The 24,607-nt window shown below is 53.0% G+C and overlaps 1 protein-coding gene across 2 annotated transcripts in view; it reads right to left on the reverse strand.

Annotated features, from left to right (window-relative positions):
• The window catches only part of STX1A (syntaxin 1A), an 89,862-nt gene that overhangs the window by 18,084 nt on the left and 47,171 nt on the right, over positions 1–24,607 (reverse strand). For both annotated transcript variants that reach the window (XR_008821469.1, XM_056336262.1), the window contains exons 4-5: positions 12,225–12,299; positions 8,754–8,827 (exon numbers count right to left, since the gene is read on the reverse strand). Coding sequence is in view for 1 of the 2 variants with exons in the window: in XM_056336262.1 (XP_056192237.1) it covers positions 8,754–8,827; positions 12,225–12,299 (149 nt within the window). In the remaining variant the exon portion in view is untranslated. The remainder of the gene's footprint in view (positions 1–8,753; positions 8,828–12,224; positions 12,300–24,607) is intronic.

Consider the following 24,607-nt stretch of genomic DNA (forward strand, 5'->3'; position numbering starts at 1 on the left):
ATGGTCCTCACCCCAGATCCAAAACACAGCACTACACCAGCTGCTAAGAAGAAAATCAACTCTGTCCCAGCCGAAACCAGGACAAAGGTCCAGATCTGATGAGGTTCTACTGGATGGAGATAAAACCGGCAAAGCCAGAATAAAAGTCCATAATCTTAATGCTCAGTTACTGCTAATTTACAACTTGTTAACAAGGGGGGAAATCAGCTCCTCATTCCTCTCTTTACTCAGTGATTTGCTCACGCCAAAGCCCATGCAAACTAGTGAAGTCCTTGCTGCAAAATACCTACCCAAGGACCACACTTAAAGTACCAGGCACATCTAAACCAGCTCTCCAGTTCAAATCATCCCAAATCCCACACACAAAGGTAGTAGCCAAGGTGGGAGTGGGGCCAGGTTCTGGGGGAACACAGACACATCGCCCAAGCACCCAGGGTGGAGCTGGGAGAGGCAGAGCTCAGCTGGAGCAGTGTGAGGAGTGTGCGGGGCCGCAGGACGGGCTGCCCTAATACCAAAGAGCTGTGGTCCCACTGCTCAATGGGATGGGAGATCTAGTGATCCGGGACACAGCAAAGGCTAAGGTTTCCATTTCTTCTTTTGTCTTGGTGATCACTGCTAAGGTCTGTCCTTGGCATCCCGGTGCCCTCTGAGCAGAAGTTAGTGGCATGAAACACTGCCCGTGGAGAGGCACGCAGACATCGGGCACGCTTACGGCAACTGGAAATACACAGGTCCACGGGACCAGGTGGGATGCATCCGAGCATGCTGATGGAGCTGGCTAATGTCACTGCAAAGGGCCAAAGACAGCAATGACCATGGGCGGTTCCAGAGGACTGGCAAAAAAGGGCAAATGACACATCTTTTGGTGGGAAGATTTGGGGAACCTCTCAGCCTCCTCTCAGTCACTGGAAAGGTCACTGAGTAAACCCTCCTAGAAGGACAAGAAGGTAACTGGAAACAGCCAGCATGGATTTACCCGGACAAAATCACACTGGGCCATTCTGATGGTCTTCTCCAATGAGGTGACTGGCTATGCAGGTAAGAGGAGAGCAGGGAACGGTGCACACCCTGTGTTTAAGGCCTTTGACATGGACTCCCACAGTATTCTTCCAGCCATTTTGACAGGACACAGGTTGGATAAGGTTGGTTGAAAACTGTCTGGACTGCCAGGTTGTGATCAGCAATACAAGTCCGACCAGTGGCCAGTTCCTAATGGTAAACCCTCAGTGAGCGATATTGGGTCTGAAAAATACCATTAAACATCTTCACCAGTAACCTGGGAAGGTGTAGCGGAGTGCGCTTTCAGCAAGTTTGCAGAAGATACCAAAGTGGGGAGAGCAATAGGAGACAGGGCTGGTATTCAGAAGGACCTCAACAGTCTGGAGAAAGGGGCTGACAGGAACACCATGAAGCTCAAGGGCAAATGCAGCATCCTGCACTGGGGACAGGATGCATGTCACAGGATGGGCTGGGGGCCAGCTGGCCTGAAAGTACCTAGAGCTCTGGGAGTCCTCACGGACTTCACATTGTCCCATAGTCAGCAGCGAAGGTAAAACTCATCATGTGCTGGGTGAGCAGGAGGACAGTCCATGGGGCGGACAGGGATTGTTCACTTCCACCTAGTGCCTGTGAGACCACAACTAAAGTGCCACGTTCTGCTTGGGGCTCCCCAAAACACATTGCGTGTGAGCAAAGCCAGTTGAGGCCACCAAGGTGTTCTGAGCTGGAGCACAGGAGAAATAAGGACAGGCTGAGAGAAGCACGGTTTGGTCAGCTGAAGGGGAGAAAGCTCAGGGGGATCTTACTGCTGCTTACAGTGACCCCGTGGGAGAATGGAGAGTTGCTGGAGCCAGACTCTTCTTGGAGGTGCACAGGGGCAGGACGAGACAACAGATCAAGCTGGGACACACGGAATTCTAGTTAAGTAGTAAGGAGGAAAAAATCATCATAAGGTTGGTCAAACACTGGACTGGGGCCCAGAGGACCCATGGACTGATGCCAATGGCATCTCCATCCTTCTATATCTGAGAATCTAATACTGAGAATACAGCTGGACAGGACCACGAGCAACCTGACACGACTGGCACTGCTCTGTGGCAGGGGCTGGGATGTCCCGAGCTCCCTTCTCACCACTTTGCTGTGATCCCTCAACAAGGAACAAACCTGGGTACCAGATTTCTAGTTGGGCTGCTGTTTGTCCCTGTATGGCCAGGAGTCCAAGAGGGACGCTCACACTACAGACACAGCCAATGTCAGGTGCAATAGCTCCACTGCAAGGTGGTGGCCCCACCAAGGATCTGACCCATAGCACCAAAAATTCAAGACTGGGTACCAGGGCAAAAACCAACATAAGCAAGAGCGAGGGACACTTTCACACTAATGGTATGCTCCAGCCAGAAGACTGCTTTAATACAAGCTCACCCCACACAGTTCCTCAGGTGACAGCTACAACATTTGCACCAGTACAGCTCAACCATCAGGCACACACAGCCCAGCAGTGCTGCTAGCCAGCCTGCCAGAGCTGTCCCCTCCTCTTACCCACAGCGTGCAGCAACAAGCAAAGCCAGCAACACAACCCTGGGACAACACCACTCTGTGCCCAGCTCACCTCCCAGCCTCCATCCCCTCCTGCACACACGAGCGTGCACACTGGACATGCACACTGTGTCACGGCACTCTCCAAACTATCAACCTGCAACAAGGTCTTTCATGATCTCATCCAGCATACTCTTCATACAGTCCCTCTGCTGCCTTCACCTCATCCAGGGCACACTCTGCTCTTCTCTTGCTTCTTCCTCTCCCCGCTTCTTCCTCGGCTGCTCTCCCTTCACTGGCTCTCAACCACTTCACTTACCCAGCCACAGCTGCACCTTATCTACATGGGCCAGCCCTGAAGCCAGCCCACAGCTGTATATTATCAATGCTAATTAACCCAGCTTCAGTCTTCTACACTGAGGGACACGGGGTCCCAGCATGGGGTCGGCATCCCTGGGAAGACTAACAGCTGCAGGAGCCCGGAGTCAGAGACCGCCCAGGTCAGAAGCCAAAGCCCCAAAGCGCAGCAGTGTGCTACACTGCCCATCTCAGCCTCCCAGTGCAGGGGCTCCAAGCTGCAGCCCAGAGGAGCTCCTCTCCCCTGATTACCTACAGAACCTAAAGAAATGCCCAAATTACAGGAAGACTTCCCAGCTCCTTGACTGAGTGGTCCATGGATGACAGAGTTGGGGTTGTGCAGCCTGGAGAAGAGGCGGCTCCGGGCACATCTTCCTGCGACCGCTCAGCGCTTCAAGGGGGCACACAGGAAAGATGGGGAGAGGCTTTGACCAGGGCCTGCAGCGACAGGACAAGGGGCAGCGGCTTTGAACTGGAAGAGAGTAGGTTTAGGCTGGACGGAGGGAAGGAATGTTGCACCACGCGGGTGGTGACATGGGCACAGGCTGCCCAGAGCGGCTGTGGGTGCCCCATCCCTGGCAGGGCTCAGGGCCAGGTGGGACGGGGCTTTGGGCAACCTGCTCTGGTGGGAGATGTTCCTGCCCGTGGCAGGGAGGGTGGACTGGATGATCTCTGAAGGTCCCTTCCAACCCAAACCATTCTGTGACTCTGTGGTGGAGCAGAGCCCTGAATCCCGCTCTCCCATGTGCCAGGATGATTTCCAAATCACAGAGCTTCAACAAGGAGCAAATGTAAACCCTGCTCAAATTCATGGCCCTGGGCTACAAAGCACTGATTTATGGCCCCCTCTAGTTTCCTTAGACACTGCAGAAGTAATGCCTTTGCCTAGGACACATGAGGACACCACAGCTGACACCAGGGCCAGCCACCTTCAACTCCCACCTCCTCGCTCTCCCCCTCCATGCCACTGCCACCCAGCACCTGCATTTGAGATGGCAAACAGCTCCTGAAGGGCACAGGGGAGAGCAACAGGGCAGAAAGCCCAGTGTGGGTTTCACAGCACTTCTGTCAGCACACAGCAGTGTCTCTGGGGTGGTAATGACAGAGGTTTTTCCAGCGAAGAGACCTGCTGACTCCCCCCGACACTGCCCAACTAGAGCAGCGCTCTGTCTGTGCCAGGATCCCTCCAGGGAAGGACCGGAGTGCTGGCGTGCAGAGGGACCTGCTGCTGTCCTTTGCTGTGTGCTGTTGCACCACCCTTTGCTTTGGCTTCACTACACTCCAGAATTCTCCTTCCCACTTGCTCTGGAGACAAGCCTTTCTTATGCCCCAGTTTTGCGGAGGACTGTTTCCCCACTGCCCCAGGCTCAGCCACGGTAGCCTCCTGCCACTCGTGCAGGACCAGCAGGACACTGGGCTCCGAGCTGGAAGCTGCCTCTGCAGAAATGATCAGTTAATGTTGCTGCTGTCTTGATCTGGCACCAGGTGCAGCACAGGAGAGCAGACTACTCAAGTGGCTTCCCAGACTGCAAAGGAGATAAACTACAAATGCTAAAATTACTCTGGTTCACTGCAAAGTGCTTAGAGAAAGGAGGATTTTTACTGAGCTGTATTTGTGCATAAACCCCCTGCAAGAGCAGCAGATCCATGCCAGGATCCCCACTTCTAGGTGCTGAAGAGCAATGTCGGCAGCTCCTGTTACCTTTAGCAGTTTAATAGTTTGCTAAAACACAATCTTCATTGCAGAGCAAGGCCTTGCTTCTCTGCTCTGAGACACATCATTTTCATGCACCTCCTCCACTACTACCAGCGAGGACAGAGCACTGCAGCTTGTCCTGCAGCGATGCCGAGGCTGATTCCACTGCTGGAGCAATGACTGCATCTTGCTGGGTGCTCTCTCAACAAAGGATCACCAGAAGGGTGGCCAACTCACTGTAAAAACTACACAGCAACCCTGCCTGGTGGGGCAGAAGACAAAGCTTCAGCCCAGAGAAGGCTGATTTTAAGATGCTGCGATGGCAAGACAGCCGTGACAGGCTCATAGACTTCAGGTCCAGATGTCCTGGACCCAAGATGCATGTCCTCAACACGGCTCATTGCAATGCAGATGGTTTGTCCAGCCACCACAGTGTGACTGCCCCCGGGGAAACGTCTCCAGCCTGGCTGAACTCTCACCGCCCAAGCCCATGGCCGAGGCGGGACAGGCAAGGTGCTTAAAATACAGACATGAACCAAAGAAGCTCAACACCAGAGTGCTGCAACTGAGCTAACAAAGCCTAGCGTGAGACTGCACTGAACAGGAAGGGAGTTTACTCAATAAAAATATATTTAAAATAAAGCTGGTTTCACTCCCTTCTGGATTCACCCGTTTTCTCATGCCCCAAAATCACATGCACCACAAAACGTATGGCTAGCAGCGTTTGTGTGTGACATGTCCTACAGGTCCCCTTCACCTGGGCCTTTGCTACTGGTGGCCACAGAGGGGGTTGGGATGCATCTTTTGTGCTCACCAGGAGCTGCCAGCAACACCAACCTTCCACCCCATTAACCTGTCCTGCCCCAGGGTCATTAGGCAGCATAGCTGAACTACAATTATGGAATGATTTAAATTGCATGGGAGCTTCAGAGGCCCTCTCACCTCCTGTCCTGGAATACACTGCCTAATGGTTTTCCACCCTAAGCCTTCTTAGAAGCTGCATGTATTCATGCTGGCATCTCGATGACCTTTTGGGTTAGGTGCCATCAACCTACACCAGTCCTGTATCCCATTTTCTGCCATTCCCTCTGCTGCTTCCATGCGTACACTTCCATTCAGTTTATCTAACTCTTTCTTCCCTCTCCCTGCAGGAGACACACAGGACACTGCCTGCTCATGAGCAGTGGTCCTCAGACTCACCGCTTCTGCAGGACAAAGCAAGAGGACAAAAATGTGCTTGTGCCACCTCCCAAGGCATAAACATTTCAACAAAGTAAACGAACACGGCACAGCACAGCAAAGAGTCCAGTGAACCACGAGCCACGCACGACAAGTTGGAGATGAGGGGACCTGTGGGCTGAGCAGGCGCTTGGGGTCACTCAAGAGTGATCCCCTTCCCCTGCGAGATCCTCACGACAGCCTGACTCATGGTGGTTGGCAGGGGAGAAGTGACCCTTTCAGCCTATACATGAACCAGTAGCTTTAGAGTCCAAGTAGCTGCAGAGGAGGCAGTGCTGAAGTCAGATCCCACGCCAAGATGCAGAAGCTGGCCATGGCCTAGGCACGCAACTGTCAGTGGATGGCCTGATCCTGCTATCAGGACCTGAGCACCCTTGTACAGCAGGGAGAGGCTCACCTATCCTCAGCGAGGGTCTGCTGGACACCACCCTGGTGCCCCCAAAGGCAGCAGCACCCCTGCGCAAGAGGAAGGGAGAAGCCTGGTCACACCCCACACCTGAGAAGGCCCCACGGATGCGCTTCCCCACCATGCCTGTGGCCTGGGGCAACACTACAAAACCAACACTGAGCAGGCACAGCCCCTCTCTGGAAAGGCCTTGGAGGGAGCTGCTTTGTCCAGGGTGAATCACAGATGATGGGGGAAGATCTTGTCAAACAGTTCATGCAATCAAGTCTCTGACTTTCCTTCGGGCAGATGGAGGAGCTGAAGCTGTAAAACATCACGTTCTTCCACAATCACTTCCCCACGAGAATTAAACCACGTTTTCAGCCTGTCACTGAGTAGTTTGGCCAAGTTATGCCATCTCTAAATCTAACACTTGTTTGCTTTGTACACTTTTTCCAGTACACACCAGTAATCTCCTCTATCTAGTGCCATTTCATCAGGCTAAACTAGTTCAGCTTTCAGAGCTCAGACCACAGACAACAAGGGATGGACTCAATACAAAAATGTCATGGTCACACAACACAGGGTGCCAACCCAGCACAAATGCACTCTTTCAGATCCACCTTCCTTGAAAAGCTGGAGTTAATGATGTGTTTGTGGGTGCAGTGCCAGGTGCCACCCACCCTCCTGCGCACGGTGCACAGTACAGCAGCTCCAGTCAGCAGGAAGTCCTGCACCCATGCTGGGGCCAAGGTGCCACCACATGCCTCCGCCTGATCCAAACAAATCTGCACCACTGGCTGATCCAACAGAGCCCACTAGAGCCACGGCCTTGGTCTCTCCTGCCTCCATCACGACATGCTCTGCAACCCTGGGATGCCCAAGACTATTGCATAGCTCTGATTTCAGAAAATTTGTAAAAGTATGTCCTATTTTTGTAAAGTACGCATTATTTAGGAATTCAAGCCCTGGTTTCCAAAGCACCTGGAGACCATGGGTAACCTTGTCTTATGAGACCTCCAGTCATCAGCAGTCAAATGCTTCTGAGTTAACCTGAGACCTGTGCAGGTTCCGCAGGCTGCATGAGGGGTGTACGAAGCTCAGTCATCTCCCCTGCCCCCAGCTGCCCCTCAACAGCCTTTCCATCAGTGCTCCTCCAGCACTTTGCACTGCCTTCCCGCGTCGTGCTTGCCTGCTGCTTCCCCAAGGAAATTTTCTTTTGGCACTTTCTGCCACGTTACTGGCCTTGCCGTAACCCCACTGACTGCATGCGCTCTCTCTGTTGGTGTTCTCAAAGTGTTCCCACTAGTACCCACCACGGACACCAGAGAGACATTTGTGACCTGCCCTCTCTTTCCAGCTGCCTTAGGCCAGGACTCAAGCAGCGCTCAGCAGGGACATCCACAGCAATCAGACATTCCCGCTGCTCCTGAGAGAAAAGCCTCTTTGCAAGATACTCCAACACTTCTTACATCAAATATTTCTAAGCTATTTCTTGACTTTGGGGGGTGGGAGGGAAGTTACATAGAACTGTAGGATAATTGAGGCTGGAAGGGATGTCAGGAGGTCACGCAGCCCAGCCTCAGTTCAAAGCAGAGTTGGTGACTTCCCACTTCCAGTGTGTGCTGTTGGACCCATGGACAAGCCCCATGTCCCTCAACCTCCATCTCTTGCAGAGCCAACACACTTCACCCCACCTTGGCTGCAGGCAGAAGCACAAGCAGCACAACCATCTGTCACAACTGAGCTTAACACACCTAGAAGGAGGAGAATGGAGGTGCACCCCATCTCTGCCTCTACCCCTGGATAACCCTGCTAAGAAACCCATCTAAACAAGGTGCTAGTTACTGTTGGTTCCATGGAAAAGCAGAAAAGTTGTGTCAGCCCTTCAAAAGTCTAATGTCTCCTGGGCTGCAAAGCCACATCAATGCCCGGTGGAGGGGCAACCACAGCCCCAACAGGGAAGAACATTTCCAGCAGGCTGCAAGCCTGCACAGTACCCTCTGAAAGACCACCCATCTTCTTAGATGAAATGAAACTTCAGGCGAGTTACCCAGCTGCATTAGTAAGTCTGGTCTCGTTTATGAACTGTTCAAGCATCCTTCCAGGCACTGCAGAAACACACCAAGGCTGCAGGTTTCTGAACACGCTGCAGGCAAACAGTCCCCGCCACAATGCTGGCACTTCAAAAGGTGTTTTTGCTCCAGTCAAAATCATCTTTAGTGATATGCTTAACATGGATGTGCAGAAACCCACCTGCCTGTTTGTCCACAGAGATGCCCAGAGTTGCACGCAGGCACAAAGCCAATGCATGCTGCCCTCCCTGCCACAGCTCCTTCTGCATGTACTTACGTCATGGGTCAGGCTGGCTTTTTCGCTGATCTGTTCAGAAATGTGCTGTGTTACTTTGCTCAGTATTTGCAACCTGATTGCTCTAAAGCCAAGCACAGCCCTCCCCTCTCACTCAGCTCCTGGGATCCCTCAGCTGCCTCCAGCTGCTGCCTGCCCTCCCCCTCCCAGTGCCACAGGGTAGAGACTCACCTGAGTTTTCCTTATCCGCAGGTCAGCAGATGACCTGTTCAGTCCTTCCTCTTGTTCAATACTCTGCTCAATACCTGGTCAAGGTAAAAGGACACAGATTATTTCACGCTCTTTAGAAAAGGAAAAGGGATTGTTTGGCAAAGGGGCTGTAAAAGAGAAGCCTGCAAATCATGGAGCGTTTGGCATCGAGCAGTCCCCTGCTCCTGCCTGTGGTTTCGCCTGGACTGGCAGCAAAGCCCCGTTTCATTACTGCGAAGCACTCAGTGCCTGGCCACTGGCCAAGACCTGGTGCTGTCAAGGGCAGCACCTGTCACCCCCAGGCTGGTAAGCAAGGATTTCAATACAAAACTGATGTAATGTTCAGGTCTGATCTTCACACTTCCCAGTATTCAAGCAAAATGGAATGCTGCTCTCCCCCTGCTAGGCAGCAGGAGGAAACCCAGAGCTAAAATGTCTCTGCAAAATAACCAAGCTCAAGACTTCTCCAGGGACCCTAAAAATAGTAGGTCTGCCAGCTGCCCGGCCTTGCACAGGGAGGACCCACCAGGCTGGCGAGAGCATGCTTCGTCTTGCTAAAACAGTCCTCTGCAGCAAGGCAGAGATTTTCCCTCTTCATTATGCCCGGTGGTGCAACTAAGTGAGATGAACTCCTCCTCACCTGCCCAAAGACCGTAAATCACAGCAGGAAGGAGCACTTCCCTGCTCAGCATCTCACTGTGGTTTGGGCAGGGAGAGGGCACGAGGCTGCAGGGCAGGAGGTCTGGCACAGAGCAAGGCAGACATCCCCCAGTTCTCTGAGCTCTGCTGTCCCCAGCACCCTCCATGCTGGAGCCGGTCCCACAAGCCTAGCATGAAGCAGGCTCCTCCTGCAGCAGGGGCTCCCCATTCCCTGGAGCTGCCCAGTGGCTCCCCAGCACCAACCAGTGCAGCAGGGCAGAGCGCAGGACATCACCACCATGGTGCACATCTGAGCTCCTGCTTCGTGCCGGTGAGCACGGGTGGCCTCACGGTACTGCCCTGCACCAAGCAGCAGCGCTGTAAGAGGGACTGTGGGCCTGGGGACCCCTGCACAGTGCTCTCAGAGGGTGCTCAACAGCACAGCGCGCTCCAGGGGAGTGCTGCAGAACATCGGCACAAATTCTGCACTCCCTCCTATTCTCTCCTGGAACAAGCGTCTGTATCTAGAGCTTATCTGAAAGGTCCCATCCCACACAGTCAGACGGCCACAGCACTTCTCCTGTACGCTCCTCTGCCTGTCAGCGCACCGGCTGCTGCCTGCCCAGCATATTTCATCAGCAAATGGTCTTCCTCCACACTTGCCATAAACCGTTCCCTGTTCTCAAGGAACAGTATTGGCAAACATTGTGAATTTATGATAATTAATAAAATCACATTCTCCCGAGAAGCTCGTAATTAGAATTACCCACTGCATGAGCAATGTCTGTCCTAAAAAAGTCAATTCGTTGTCAGCAGATGGTGTTTTTGATCAGTCCTGACTGTTTTCTTTCATTGATCGTGCTGGCCACAAGGCAATTTGGGACAAAGCACAAGGACTAATCATCTGTTGTTCCAGGTAAATACGATACCAGTGAGTCTTTTCTGGAAGAAGGAAACGGGAATTGGAGCCTGTCCTGCAATCCTTCAGGCTCTCAAAGCCCCTTCAAAAATACAGAAAAAAAACCAGCTATGGAAAAGGATTTTTTGTTTTGCACAGGCTAAACCCTGTCCCTACCTGGACGGCAGGGTCCCAGTATGGCTGGGGGTGGGGCTCTGGTGCATGGGAAGGGACCCCTGGTTTATGAAATGGGTAAGCTGGCCCCTGGTTCCTGTTCCGGGGTCTACCTGAGATCACACATCAGGACAGAGGGCAGCAAGGAGGCAGCAGAGGTACAAGTCTCCTTCTGGCATAAACATGAGCCATGGCCACACCAGTGGTGAGGAACCTAACGAACAGCTCCAGCCGTATCTAGAGTCCTCCATAGCTGCGGGGCTCCCACGAAACCCTGGGATTAGGGAGAACGCTGCTGCCATGGGGGAAGCACCAGGTCCTCTCCCACCCTTCAGACACAGCCAGGTCTCCTGCAACAATCTCGGGCAAAGCCCACGCTGATGTCCAAGACCACTACAGGCAAATCTGAGCCACGCCAGGGTGACCTGCCTCAAGATGCTGCCGTCCTCACTGAACCACTGAATCCCATGGTGCAGTCTTGGGCTTTTGGGCTAGTCCAAGTGCTCCAGCACAACTCCTGCCATCAGCGGGCTGACAGTCGTGTTGTCCTCACTCCCCACTTGTCAGAGACCAACTGACCCTCCCAATAGTGGAAACTAACAGTCACGTTGGCCACGTTCTGCCCCTGCGCTACCCAAGGTGGAGGCATGCCAAGGTAACAGGGCATGCTGATGAGTCAGGACAACTTTCCTCGAGTCCAACAGCCCCCTTCTTCCCCACCGCTGGCCCACAGAGCCCGTGTCTGGAGAAGCGGTGCCTCCTGCCCGCCTACACTAGTGGTGCAGCCGGGATGGGCAGGAGGCATCGCTGCCTTGGGCAATGCCACAAGCAATGCAGCCTGCACTAGGGATGGAAAAGCAATACTAGCCCCGCAGGAGCGGGATGGGAGCAGCAGGGAAGTATGCCCCATGCTGCCAGAGAGACACATAAGGAAGAAGGACCATGGTTCTCCACATGGGGACTCCTTGGTGCTGTGCCTGCCTAGGCTGCCTGTGCCAACCTGGCTCACCGGGTCAGAGCCAGCTCTTCTTGGAGCCTTGCAAGTCCCACAGCAGCACCTCTTCAACCACCTGTCTGCAACAACCTGTTGTCAACAACCTGGCGGCATTTGGCCATGCTGCAGTTTGCTCAGAGCCAGGGCTCACCAGGAGAGCACAACATCTGCCTGTGCTGGCAGCATGGGACTTGCTTGCAGCCCATTAGGTGCTCGTGGCCCTGTTCCCTCACCTCGATCCTGGGGACAGGGCACAAGGGGACAAATTCATAAAGGGCACATAAAAGCAGCTAGATTATGCTGGAGGAGAGAAGATGATGCCCATCCCTGGGTCATCATTGCAAAGCAATGGCAGGTACCACTTCTGGCTGTCCCTTCCCCCAGCTCTGTGACCCCTCCTTGCGTCAGCTCGGTTGCCAGAGGTTGTGCAGGCCGGGCTGGCGGCGTGTCCATAACCTGCCCTTTCCTACCTAGAGCAAACCACCCCACAACTGCCTTGACCCGAGCCAAACCCCAGCTGCTGCCAGCGTAGGGTTGAGGTGACAGCCAGGGCCCGGCGGCACTTGCGGTCACGGGGGACTAGCGGGAAGTGCAGAGCACCAGGGGCACGGAGCAGGACCCGGCAGCGATGCGCTCTGCCTGCTGCATGCCCAGCCCAGGGTGGGAGCTGCGGCACCCGCTGCCTGGGGCTGCAGGGCAGGAGGGCAGCGGGCAGAGCCCCACAGCAGCATCACAAGCAAATACTCACTCTTTAGCTTGGAGCGCACTTTGTTCGCCGTCTTCTTTATGTCAGACATCAGCTCTTCCAGCTCCTCCTTTGTTTCTGGGGAGAAAGAAAAGAGCAAAGATGGAGGTGTTGGAGACACCGCTAAAAATCTGCTGCCTGGCCCTGCAGCATGTGGAGTCCAGAGCTGGGAGCACTCCCACTTCCAGACTGGGAGCACTTCTTCCTCACACACCTGCTGGACTCTCCTGAGCCTGGAAATAAACCCATTGCTGGTCAGGCAAGCAGGGAGCCAGGGACACCCTGGCCACACTGCCCTAACCTCCCCCATACCCAGTGCTCTGCGGAAAATGGAAGGGAAGGGATACACAATCCACAGAGCTAGCTCCTGAGCGGAGAGAAAACTGCTGCTGGACACCAAAAATCTTCTGCTCACCAAGGGCTGATCTCCCCAAGCCTCTGCCACACTGGCCAGCCCCTCCCAGGGCATTATGAAAGGTGACATTTTCCTCTAACACCCCCTGACTAACAGCCAGGGTCTGTGTGTTTGCTCCCCAGCCTGAATTTGCTGCTTTTGGCAGAAAAATAGGGGCTAAAGTGGCCAGAAACACCACCACCACCCAACAGTCCCACAGCCCATGAAACGACTAAGCAGCCCAGCAGTAGTGGGAGGGTGTGCTGCAATTCTCCTATTTCAACGGGCAGGGGCACAGGAGTTGCAAATAAGAGTAAGTACAAGCAAGTCCCTTCCTCCTTGTCCCCGCGGACATCCCATGCAAGCCTGTGTGACTTGCACGTGGCTCACACTGGAAGAACAGTCCTGCTGCGCACAGAGCCCATCGGTGAGTCTCAGCATCTCCCCAGGGTTGTCTCTCCAAGACTGTGAGGGCTTTTACAAGAGTCTAGCAGGCTGCAGGACTCCTGAATTGGCTAGAGAGAGGACGCAACTACAGCATATGTCACATTCAGAAGAAGTACATCAGATGGGGAGGTTCCAAGCCCTGCCTGGCTGATGGGGTCTAGCACAGGGCTCTCTGCCCTTGCTCCTGAGCGCAAACGCCAGCAATCGGCTCTGAACTCACCACCACTGACAGCACAACCATTGCAACATCTCCTGGCACTTGGGCCTTGTAAGACTTTTCGCTGCATAGCAGCAGCACCTCCAAGCCACAAGCCACATGCTCAGCAAACCTGGATCGGCATGAACCTCCTTGATCAGTCATGCAGCAAAGAACAGAGAGATATTGGTGCGTGACAAATGGGACATCAGCCAGCAATGCGCGCTTGCAGCCCAGAAAGCCAAGCACCTCCTGGGCTGCATCACCAGCAGCTCAAGGGAGGGGATGCTCCCCCTCTGCTCCGCTCTCCTCACAGCCCCCCGCAGAGCTGCTCCAGCTCTGGGGTCCCCAGCACAAGGCAATGGCTTTGAACTGGAAGAGAGTAGGTTTAGGCTGGACAGAGGGAAGGAATGTTGCACCACGCAGGTGGTGACACGGGCACAGGCTGCCCAGAGCGGCTGTGGGTGCCCCATCCCTGGCAGGGCTCAGGGCCAGGTGGGACGGGGCTTTGGGCAACCTGCTCTGGTGGGAGATGTTCCTGCCCATGGCAGGGAGGGTGGACTGGATGATCTCTGAAGGTCCCTTCCAACCCAAACTACTCTGTGATGCTGTGATCTCAGCCAGGTTTTGTCCCAGAAACCAGCATCCTTGAAGGAGCTGGGACATGCAGGTGTGCCCCTCACCATCCTGCCAGACCCTGCCCTGAGCACACCAGCAAGGTTGGAGTGTGGGGCACAGCACCCATGCCCAGCATGCAGGTACCCAACCATGTTCTGCCTGCGCAGCCCTGCATGCTGCACAACTGCAAAAAGGTTGGGTGAGGTTGGGTGGTACAAAATACCCTGTGCTGACCTGTGGGCTTGCGGCAGCCCGGCTTCCCACACAGCAGTGCCCTGACTGTGGGGTGGCCAACTCCACAACTCAGCACCGAGACCAGCATGTTGCAGTATCTCAAAATCCAGATACTAAAGAAAGTACACACCACCTGCCATTCAAATATGATTTCTCAGAAATGCTGCCACCCTCATGCTCCCTCTTGATTTTGATGAGATCAAGACTGACTTAATTAAATTAAACTTTGTTTAACAGACTCTAGGCACATTAACTGACTCATTTCAATGGCTGTGGTAGCTCTGATGCTGCACATTCCCAGCTGCCAGTCACAGGCATAATTATAAAATCATCATGATGGGAATGTGCTGGGGGAAGGTCACATCCTATAGACAGTTGTACACATTTCTGACCCCGAGCCAAGAGCCTCAGCACTACTGGGAAAAGGAGAAGAGGAACACATCTGCTAACACCCTCACCCCAGACTCCAGGTATTTCTGAGCAACATAGTGGCCTCACGGGGAAGCGGTAAATTCTTTATTTGCTGGACAATACACACAAATGCAGGGAAGGGAAGAGGACATTTTCCATTTGAGTTCTCCTTTAAGTGACTAATTATTTATTTTCTCCCTGTTCTTGAAAGAACTTGTATTTAAAAAAGAAACAAGCCAGCCTGAGCTGAGTAACTCCCTGTACCCAGACAGGTTAGGACCCGCTGACGGGGAAGCAAAGACCTTGGAGTGCTGGGGGACAACAGGCTGCCACAAACACAGGGACAGGCAGGGAGCTAGGCTTGCTCACCCAGGAAGGGGACACGACTGTGTGGATGGATGGAGGGGACATGGGATGGGGAGCTAGGATGTCTTCCCTCAAAATATTTTCAACTGAGCAGCAGGGAGAACACACTCCTTCTGGCTGGCTTCGACTCACAGGATGTGTGAGGATTACTTGGCGACCTGGCAGGCACAAGCTTCCTAGACAATTATTTTCACATCCATGGCGTCTGTTGAAGTGACTCACTCAAACCTATTTAACCATTCACAGTGAGTAACATTCAGCAACAAGAAGCTGAAGTACCACAACATCGCCACTGCTATGGCCGGAGTCACAGCAGGAGTCACACCAGCGAGCAGAGCAGTGCTAAAGGGCAAGACATGACGTTTAAGAGGATGGGCCAGGCTCCCTGCATCCCACAGCCATCCTGGAATGTCTGTTCTGCTCCAGCGGCATTGAGCACAGCAGGGAGGCGGGGACGTCCCCATGGCCACCAGCACTGTGGGGCCATGTCCCCAGTCACCACTGTGACCTGCCCGGGAGTTCAGGTGGCATGGGGGAGGCAGGGGTGCAGGCAGTGGTGGGACCTCTCTCCCCTCCCTCTGCCAACAGCAACCAGGGTAGCCAGCTGGAAGAGGGCAAACACCCAGCCCAGGCTGGCAACACTCAGCTCCAGCACAGCCTCAGCTGCTTGGGAAAGAGGGAAAACAGATTCCCTGGCATTCCCCTTCCCCACAACTCTTGAGTTCCCAAAAGCATCCCCCGTGCAACACGGAAGGGGACAAACGCAAGGAACCAGCACCCAGTGCTGCCATGTAGGATGCTCCTCAGGGCTGGAGGGGATCCTGCCTGCAGCCCAACACGCAGCACTGATATTGCCATCGTCAACAGAGGAGGGAAACAGCCTCCAAAGTGCCCAGCGGTGAGCAGAAGGGCTGGGACAGGCACGAGACCTGCACCCCTCACAGCCAACTGCAGGACTGACACCCACCCACTGCAGCACACCAGAGCATCACCGCAACACTGACTCTGCACGCACGATACGGTGACTTTGCACACACGGTACAGTTCTCAGCCATCAAAGCTTCCTGGCTCACTTATCATTCAGATTAATAAACCTTCACCCCTCTGTGGCCTGCGGTTCTTTACTGATAACAGCCAACCAATGTAATCAAGAGCACAATTCCAAACTAATTCATAACTGAGTTACCTGACAGAGCTGCAAGAAGGATCTTTTTGGCAAAGAGCTAACTTTTTTAATACAAAATTAAAGAAGATCCTGACCACAGTTCCTGCAAGTTTAAAAAATAAACCTTTCTCACCTTAAAACTTTTCTTCTGTCTTTTGCAGGTTGCCATTGATGTGCCTGTTTATCTTGGCACTTAACATTTACAAAATGTAGGGTTTCTTTTAAACACAAATGCAAAGAGGAAGCACAGACCTGGCAGCCCCACAAACTACCTGGGCTCTGGGAGCAAGCCACAAGGAATCCTTCCTGGATCTATGGAGTTGATTGAAACATTTTCCATAGTGTTTTATGGCCTTAAAGTAATAAAAATTAAATCTGTTCTAAAAACCACCAGGGAGGAGATTGGCTAGAAAGGTTTTCCAGCCCCAAGCTGGGAACTACTGACCAGCGAGCCTCACCTCCGAGCCCACTAAGATCGTGGAGCAGAGCCTCCTGGAAGACATGTAAAAACATATGGATGACAGGGAGGTGACGAGAGACAGTGAAGGTCACTTCACCAAGGGCAAATCCTGCCTGGCTGAGCCGGTGGTCTTCCACAATGGAGTCACCACATCAGTGGACAAGGGAAGAGCTACAGGTGTTACCAACCTGGACTTTTGTAAGGCATTTCATATGGTCTCCCACAACCTTCTTGCTTCTTATTCGGAGAGATACAGATTTGATGGATGGACTATAGATGGATAAGGAATTGGCTGGATGGCCACGTCCAAAGAGTTGCAGTCAATGGCTCGATGTGCAAGTGAAAACCAGTAACAAATGGTGTCCATACTGGGACCAACACTTCATCTGTTGTCTTCATCAACAACAGACAGTGGGATTAAGTGCACCCTCAGCAGGTTTGTGGGTGACATGAAGCTGACTGGTGCAGCTGAGATGCTGGAGGGAAGGGATGGCAGGGGGTCCTGGATAGGCTGGAGCAGTGGGTCCGTGCAAACCTCATGAAGTTCAGCCGGGCCAAGTGCAGGGTCCTGCACCTGGGTTGGGGCAGTCCCCAGTACCTGCACAGACTGGCGGGTGGGGGAAGAGAGAGCAGCCTTGTGGAGAAGGACTTCCCAGCTCAAGTCCCATTTGCCAAAAGAGATTTGGGATGTCAGTGACCTCTATGCAGTCCTTCAGTTCCCAAAAGCTGATGTTCCCTCTTGGGAACACCTGGGGAGGGACAGCCCCACGCACCAGCACAGGCTGGGCTAGCCTGCTGGAAGGCAGCTCTGCAGAGAAAGACCTGGGAGTGCTGGTGGGCAGCAAGTTGCCCATGGGCCAGCAGTGTGCCCTGGTGGCCAAGGGGTCAGTGGGACCCTGGGATACACAAGGAGAAGCGTGGCCAGCAGGTGGAGGTAGGTGATCCTCCCCCTCCGCTCTGCCCTGGTGAGGCTGCTCTGGAGTGCTGTGTCCAGTGCTGGGCTGCCCCTTTCCAGAGAGACTGGGAACTGCTCGGAAAGAGCCCAGCAGAGGCTACAAAGATGGTGAGGGGACTGGAGCATCTCCCTCACGAGGAAAGGCCGGGAGAGCTGGGCCTATTCAGCCTGGAGAACAGCAGACTGAGGAGGTCTTATCAATGTCCACAAACAGCTTAAGGGCAAGTGTCAGGAGGACGGGGCCAGGCTCTTTCCAGCAGTGTCCAGCAACAGGGCAAGGGGCAACGGGCACAAACTGCAACACGAGAAGTTCCATCTGAACGTGAGGAAAAGCTTCTTCACCTTGAGGGTGACAGAGCCCTGGCACAGGCTGCCCGGAGAGGCTGTGGGGTCTCCTTCCCTGGAGACAGTCACAACCTGCCTGGACATGACTCCGTGCGACCTGCTCTAGGAGAACCTGCTGTAGCAGGGCTTGGACTAGCTCATCTCCAGCAGCCCCTTCCAACCCCCACCAGTCTGCGATTCTGTGAAATGCAGCTCAGAGTCTGGCATTGCAACTTACTTATTCAAGCTAAGTAAAATAAGAGGAAAAAAATTAGACGCTCAATTTGCAAGATGCCGACTCCATCCTTTCCTAATTTTCTAGTTTTTTCAACTGTGACCAACACAACCATTTGCAGGTTGTGCAGCAGGTATGACAGAAGAGAGAAGCATGCAGAGGGGTGGACAGAAAACTGTGCGACCACCGCCCTGAGCAGAGCTGGAATTGTCTCTTCCATGCAGAAGGAATACAAGGAGCTCCAGCTGTTTTCCAGGTTGCAGAAACAGGATACAGCGATGCCATCCATCTGCCTTCACCAGGAGTGAGGGCATGGGAGATGTCCATGAAGGGACAGGAGCCCTGGGATTTTTAACTTCCAGCATGTCAGAAGGGACAAATCCTGCTGGAGGTGCAGCAAGGAGAGACGCTGCTTGGGTCCAATGTCACTGCAAAATGTCACAAGGCTTTTACGCTGGAGCAGAACAGAGACGATGCACAGAAGGGTCTGAAAAGCTCTTACTGATCCCCTGGAACTAAAGGTGCTCCCCGAAATGCCTCATCTGTACCATCTGTTTGTGTTTGGAGGTGATCCTCAACAGGTTAAATCTGTAGCTTTTGACTTTTTACGTCACTAAGGAAGGAAGCAGGTAGGATGTTTAACTGACTACATATTTTGATGTAATAAAAATATAAATTACATTACATAATTTAGGTAATTCAAAGCTAGTAACATCAGTGGGACTGTGTCTGTAAGATACTTTTTATATTAGCAGCGACGGATCCTGTTTCGCACATCCAGGAAACCCAGCGTGCCCCTCGCAGGCTGCCGGTCCGGCCAGGCAGAGGCACCAAGCTACCGTCACCAACAAGCAGAGTCCAAGTCTGCCAGCCGGACCGACACCGAGAGGTTTGCACCAACAACCGGGTTTGCAATGACGGAGTGGCCATGGGCAGCTCACCCCCAGGAGCCCAGCATGCAAAGCCCTTTCCCAGCCTGTTGCTGAGCTGGCCATGACCATGCTACCCCCTGGGGTGCATCTCAGGACAAAGGAAGAGCCACAAGGGAAGAGCCGGGCTATGCACCAAGGGCTTCTCCTGCTGCCACGCTTGTTGGTTGTTTATAATCCAGAGGCCTAAATGAGGGGATCAAAGTTTGCTCACAACGCAGCACTTAGGTCTGGTGATGAACCTGTGCAAAAGGTGGAAGAGACAGAGACGGGGCAGCTAACTCATTCCAGTTTCTCTTTTTGGAGAAAGTGTTGGGTTTTCATTTTTTTCCAACTACTCCCACTAAAACAACAGTTTGCAGACGGTGATGAAGAGCTAGGGATGAAGGGGAGCCATATAAATGTTGTAACCCTGCCTGGACATTCATGTGGGCTTGAATCCAACTCATGCAACAAAACAGCTCCCAAGATCTGCTGCCCATCCCGCCTGGCATGGGCTCGTGGAGCCACCTTCCATCACAGCCATGGAAGGAACAGTTTGCATTCAGCAGCAGACCTCGTAGGACACACAGCTTGCCTCCAGCATCCCCAGTCGGCACGCCTCATGCCAGCACACCAGCTCACGGCTCCACCGGAGCTGCTCCTCAGAAAGTGGGAGGCCACCGAGCTGCCAGGGAACAGCACTGTCAATGGCTCCAAGCAAGGGGAGTTTAGGAGCTCTTTTAATTATTTTTTCAGCAATAATTACATACACTGAGCTACAATGCAGGCTGAAGGGTGTGGTTTTGTTTGCACAGCAATGAGGTCCTGCTAAAATGCTGCTCAAAGTGGGTGATGGGCCCGATGAGAGCAGAGCAGTGTCGCACAGGACCGATGCGGTGGGCACTGCATGGGTGAGGGCAGGCAGCTGCAGCCAGCAGCCCTGGGGATGCATCTTGGCCCATGACAGAGCTGCCCCCGCGAGGGGCACCCTATTAAGGCAGCACAATTTACGTGAGTGAATAGCTTCGGACGGCTGCTCCCACCAGCTGCAAATGTGCCCACTTGTCAGAGATCTCCAACCCTGGCTGTTTTACAGCATCACCCACAAGGTTTTGGGGTGCCCACCTCTCCGGGAGCAATTAGCTGGCTAACAAGCAAATCACTCCTTCCCTTTCCATGGGCTCCTACCATTTCTCCCTGTCCTCCCCACCGCTCTCCCTCAACCCCTCAGCTCAGCCGCTTGCTCTCCGGGGTGGCACCCAACGCAGCCCAGGCTGTGCTGTGAGCTCCCTGTCCCTGTGCCACCGCTCCCACCCGCCTCAGGGCCACAGGCGGACCCCAGGGCCACCCAGGATGGATGCAGGGTGCATTGGGGCGGCAGCGCTGGGGCTCGCAGGGGGCAAAGCTAACCCAGCCCTCCTGCGGGCACACAGCAGGCAGAGGTACCCAGTGAAGCTGCTCAGATCTATTTTTACAACACCTAACTGCATTAGTTGTCTTACCCTCCTCTAATTCTCTCAATTGAATTCCACTTCAAATACTCCATTATTTTGTCCAGAAGCAAGATCAGGTTAATCAGTCAATAATTACCCAGATTTTTCCCTCTCTCTTTCTTTAAAAAATTGACACTGTGCTAGCTCTTGAGCTCCTGACGCCCATCAGGTATGTGGAGACTTATTGGAAATCAACACTAATGGCAGAGGCACCATCTTACTCAGCCCTTGGAAAACGTCCCAATCGATAACTTCAGGCGGACTGGATCCAGCAGGGTTTATTTCTGATGCCAACTGTTTAGCAACAACCTGAATTACTGCTGGAATGTAAGAACCTAATCATCATAAGATACATCACGTATTTTCTCAAACACTCAAAAAAAGCATTTCCCCTACGGTTTTGTCCTTTCTGCATTATTCTCCCATTTTCCTTTATTAATGCATCAAAAGAGCTGAGAGGTTTCTGCTCTTCTTTAAGAATGTCACAAAAAATTCAGACCATCCTTTGGGCTGCTGCTTGTTGGATTTTCTGGCTCTCTGCAACTCTCAGCTCCAGTTTCTGTGCCACTGGGAGAGGGTGGGAAAATATTTTCCCATATGGAGACAAATGTAAATCTGTAAAATATAAAACTGTAAAAGCAGGAGTTACAGAAAAGTGGGAAGAGACACAGAAGGATGCAGTGAGAATACAGTGCTTTAAATTTATTCAGTGCACACATGATATGAAGGACCAAGTCATGAACATCTGCACCAAAAGCTTCTCACCTTTAATCTTGTCCTGGGTTCCCCTTTATCTGCTGAGACAAAAAGGGGACTGAGGCTCCTCGGCACAGGTACAGCACATTTGCACGATGTGAAGATTTGCTGCTCATCTGCGTCAGCCTGGCCAGCCCCAGCGCTGAGCCCTGAACACACCCAGGGCTCTGCAGAGGGTCCTTCCCTCCTGCTGGGACAAGGGTATTTCACACCCCAGCGATGCCAATCTTTCTTCTAGGTGTGAGTAACACAAACTAAGCTCAGTTTGGGATCACAGGTGAGCAACCGCAGTTCTCGGGTTTCTTAATTGGTCTTGTAACAGAGACCAATTATTTAATTATTTAATTGCCTGGGGCAATTAAATAATTCCTTTTTGTCCCATGCTTTAATCATGGCATTATGTACTCACAGAGTAGTTTGGGTTGGAAGGGACCTTCAGAGACCATACGGTCCAACCCCGCCTGCCATGGGCAGGAACATCTCCCACCAGAGCAGGTTGCCCAAAGCCCCGTCCCACCTGGCCCTGAGCCCTGCCAGGGATGGGGCACCCACAGCCGCTCTGGGCAGCCTGTGCCCGTGTCACCACCCACGTGGTGCAACATTCCTTCCCTCTGTCCAGCCTAACCCCACCGTCATTCACTTCAAAGCCGCTGCCTTGTGCTGGGGACCCCGGAGCTGGAGCAGCGCTGCGGGGGGCTGTGAGGAGAGCGGAGCAGAGGGGGAGCATCCCCTCCCTTGAGCTGCTGGTGATGCAGCCCAGGAGGTGCTTGGCTTTCTGGGCTGCAAGCCCACATTGCCAGCTCATGTCCTGTTTGCCACCCACCAGTCTTCCCCAGTCCTTCTCCCTCAGGGTGCTCTCCATCCATCCATCCCTCCATACCTCCCTCCACCCACCCACTCCCCAGTCTGTGCTGATGCTGGGGATTGCCCCAACCCAGTTGCAGAACCTTGCACTTGGCCTGGGTGAACTTCATGGGGTTCTCATGCCTCAGTAACTTTATTCCTAGTCCTCTGGCTGTATACCAAAGCACTTCCATCCATCATTCCCTTTTTATCCACACCTCCTTAGGTAGTCCGGCTCTGAGCCACCCGCAGGCAAGCTGCGTCCTGCGATGAGCGGTGCCACCGCTGCGCCCTCCACCATCCTCAGCACCCCAGCCCACGCTGCCTTCTCCCCACACCAGCAGTAGCACTCATTTATCTGACCCTTTTCTAGAAGGCTGAATGCAATGCCAACTGAATCAGACTAAGTTAAAAAAAAATAATGGGGGGGTGAAATAGTTTTGGACCTCTCCAAACCCCAGAGCCTAGAGCAGGAGGCAGAGCTCTGGAAGACCACCAGCCATCTCAGGCCACGTCAGGTACCACTCTGCAGAATGCCATGACCATACGGGCCACAAACCTACATCACAACGTATGTCAGACATGTCCCCTGGCCTTTCTGGTGGACCAGTCCCCTTGGGCTGGTGCAGGAACAGTTCTGCTGGGAGCAGAGGGCTCCCATGGGGAAGGTCCCACAGGTCCACCAACACAGCCCACTTCTGCATGACCCACCATGGGCCCAGCAGTTATTTGACCCAGGACAAACCACGACTCTTCCCAAAAGCAGATGCACCCCAAATGCTATATTTAAATTGTTCAGGATGAGACAGCGAGTCCAAGCTAGAGAGTCTGCGCCACCAAGGGGCCCTGGCCGCTGAGCAGGCTGCAGGGCAGTGGAGAAGCCACTGGGTCCACAGCAGGAGGGAAAGTCCTTCAGCCCACGCACAAAGTGATGCACATAAAATACAGTGACCCCATTTGGACAAAGAGAAACAGGGCTTTGTGCAGAAAGGCAGCCAGCCAGGGAATTGTGGAAAAGCTATTTTTAGAGTTGCATATTTCCATGACAAAGAGCAAGTGTTACCTCTAACTGGAAAGAAAACTTTTTCTAGCACTGGTGGAAAAAAATGACCCAAAGATGTCCTACCACCTAGAGCTTCAGCTGCAAGAGAGCACTCTTCAAGACACTGTTATTCAGTACTCAAAGCAGCATGTGCGAAATAAAGCCCCAGTAAGTACCCACCAAAGAGTTCAGACACCTCTGCTGCCCAATCCAGCTTTTTTTTTCTTTAAAAAAATGGCCTGATTTACATTTTTAAACACGGACTGAAGTGCAAGGAACTGTGTGACTGTTTGCTCAGCTCCTGCTTGGATTTTGGCTAATAGGCTGGGAGCAACACCACTAGGTCCAAGGGAGGACAACACGCAGGCAGGACATCCATGGTGGCCAGGAAGAACTGGAGGTCATTCTGCACCACTGTCACCTGCAGCTGGCTGCGCCCTGCAGCCATCATCCTTGCACATTGGTTGTCTGGCAGCTTCTTCAGAATCCACTGACTCACAGAAATGGTACAGGCCAAGCTTCCAAGCTGGAAATTAAAACCACATAAGCTTACCCAAAAAGTTTTTTAAGTGGATCCAACACCATCCAGACTGCAGAGGCTTCTGCACTTCCCGGTGTGATAGAGGGGACACCCGCACCATGACAGAGGAGGAAGGATGAGCACTCTCACCCTCTGCTAGGCAACTGTTTTGCTCATAGATACATGAGTTACAAGCTGCAAGTCATGAGTTGCAAGTTATGAATTTGAGAACTACTGAGTTAGAAACCTCATGAATTAAGTGATGGATTACTGAATTCACATGTCAGACTAGTCTGTGAAAAGGGTATTGAGCTCTTAGTTGTCTTGTTTGCTTTCTTTCCTGATGAGCTCATAAAATAAATTTTAACTTACAGAGTACATTATCCCATAAATTTGAGAGATCCAAATGGGTCATGACAAACTGCATTGCTCATGGCCCATTCTCAGGCAGCCTGGCTGGTTGTTCTGCTGTTGTGGGTCCTAGTTCCCCGCACCTCTGACTCCCCATTTTCCCAACCCTGGGCCCTGTGCAGGGCAGGGGCCATCTGACAGCTCCCAACCTCAGCTGGAGCTTCCACCAGCAGGTTTGCGAGGGCAACACCCCGTCCAGCTCAACCAGCCATTGCAACCTGCAGCTCTGCCGGGTGTCAGAGCAGATGGCTTCGGGCACAGGGAGGCCAGGAAGGCACCTACGAGCCACCCGCTGCACAGCAGCCCACTGCATCTCTGTAAATAGCAACCCACAAGTAATAATCATAAATGCATTTAATCGACAAAGGGAAATGGGCTTTGGTCATCAGGAGGCTTTGGCAGCAGCCCAGGTCACAGAGTGTCGCTAAAGAGGTAGGAGAAGAGGAATGGGAAATGTCAAAAATGGAAAAAAATCACCTCACAAGGCTGGGCACTTGCTCAAGTAACTTTTTCATAAAGTCATGGACTCACAGGATGGTTTGGGTTGGAAGAGACCTTCAAAGATCATCAAGTCCAACACCCCTGCTGTGGGCAGGAACATCTCC

The sequence above is a fragment of the Falco biarmicus genome, chromosome 1 (assembly GCF_023638135.1).
Source record: "Falco biarmicus isolate bFalBia1 chromosome 1, bFalBia1.pri, whole genome shotgun sequence".
In the NCBI taxonomy this organism is placed as follows: domain Eukaryota; kingdom Metazoa; phylum Chordata; class Aves; order Falconiformes; family Falconidae; genus Falco; species Falco biarmicus.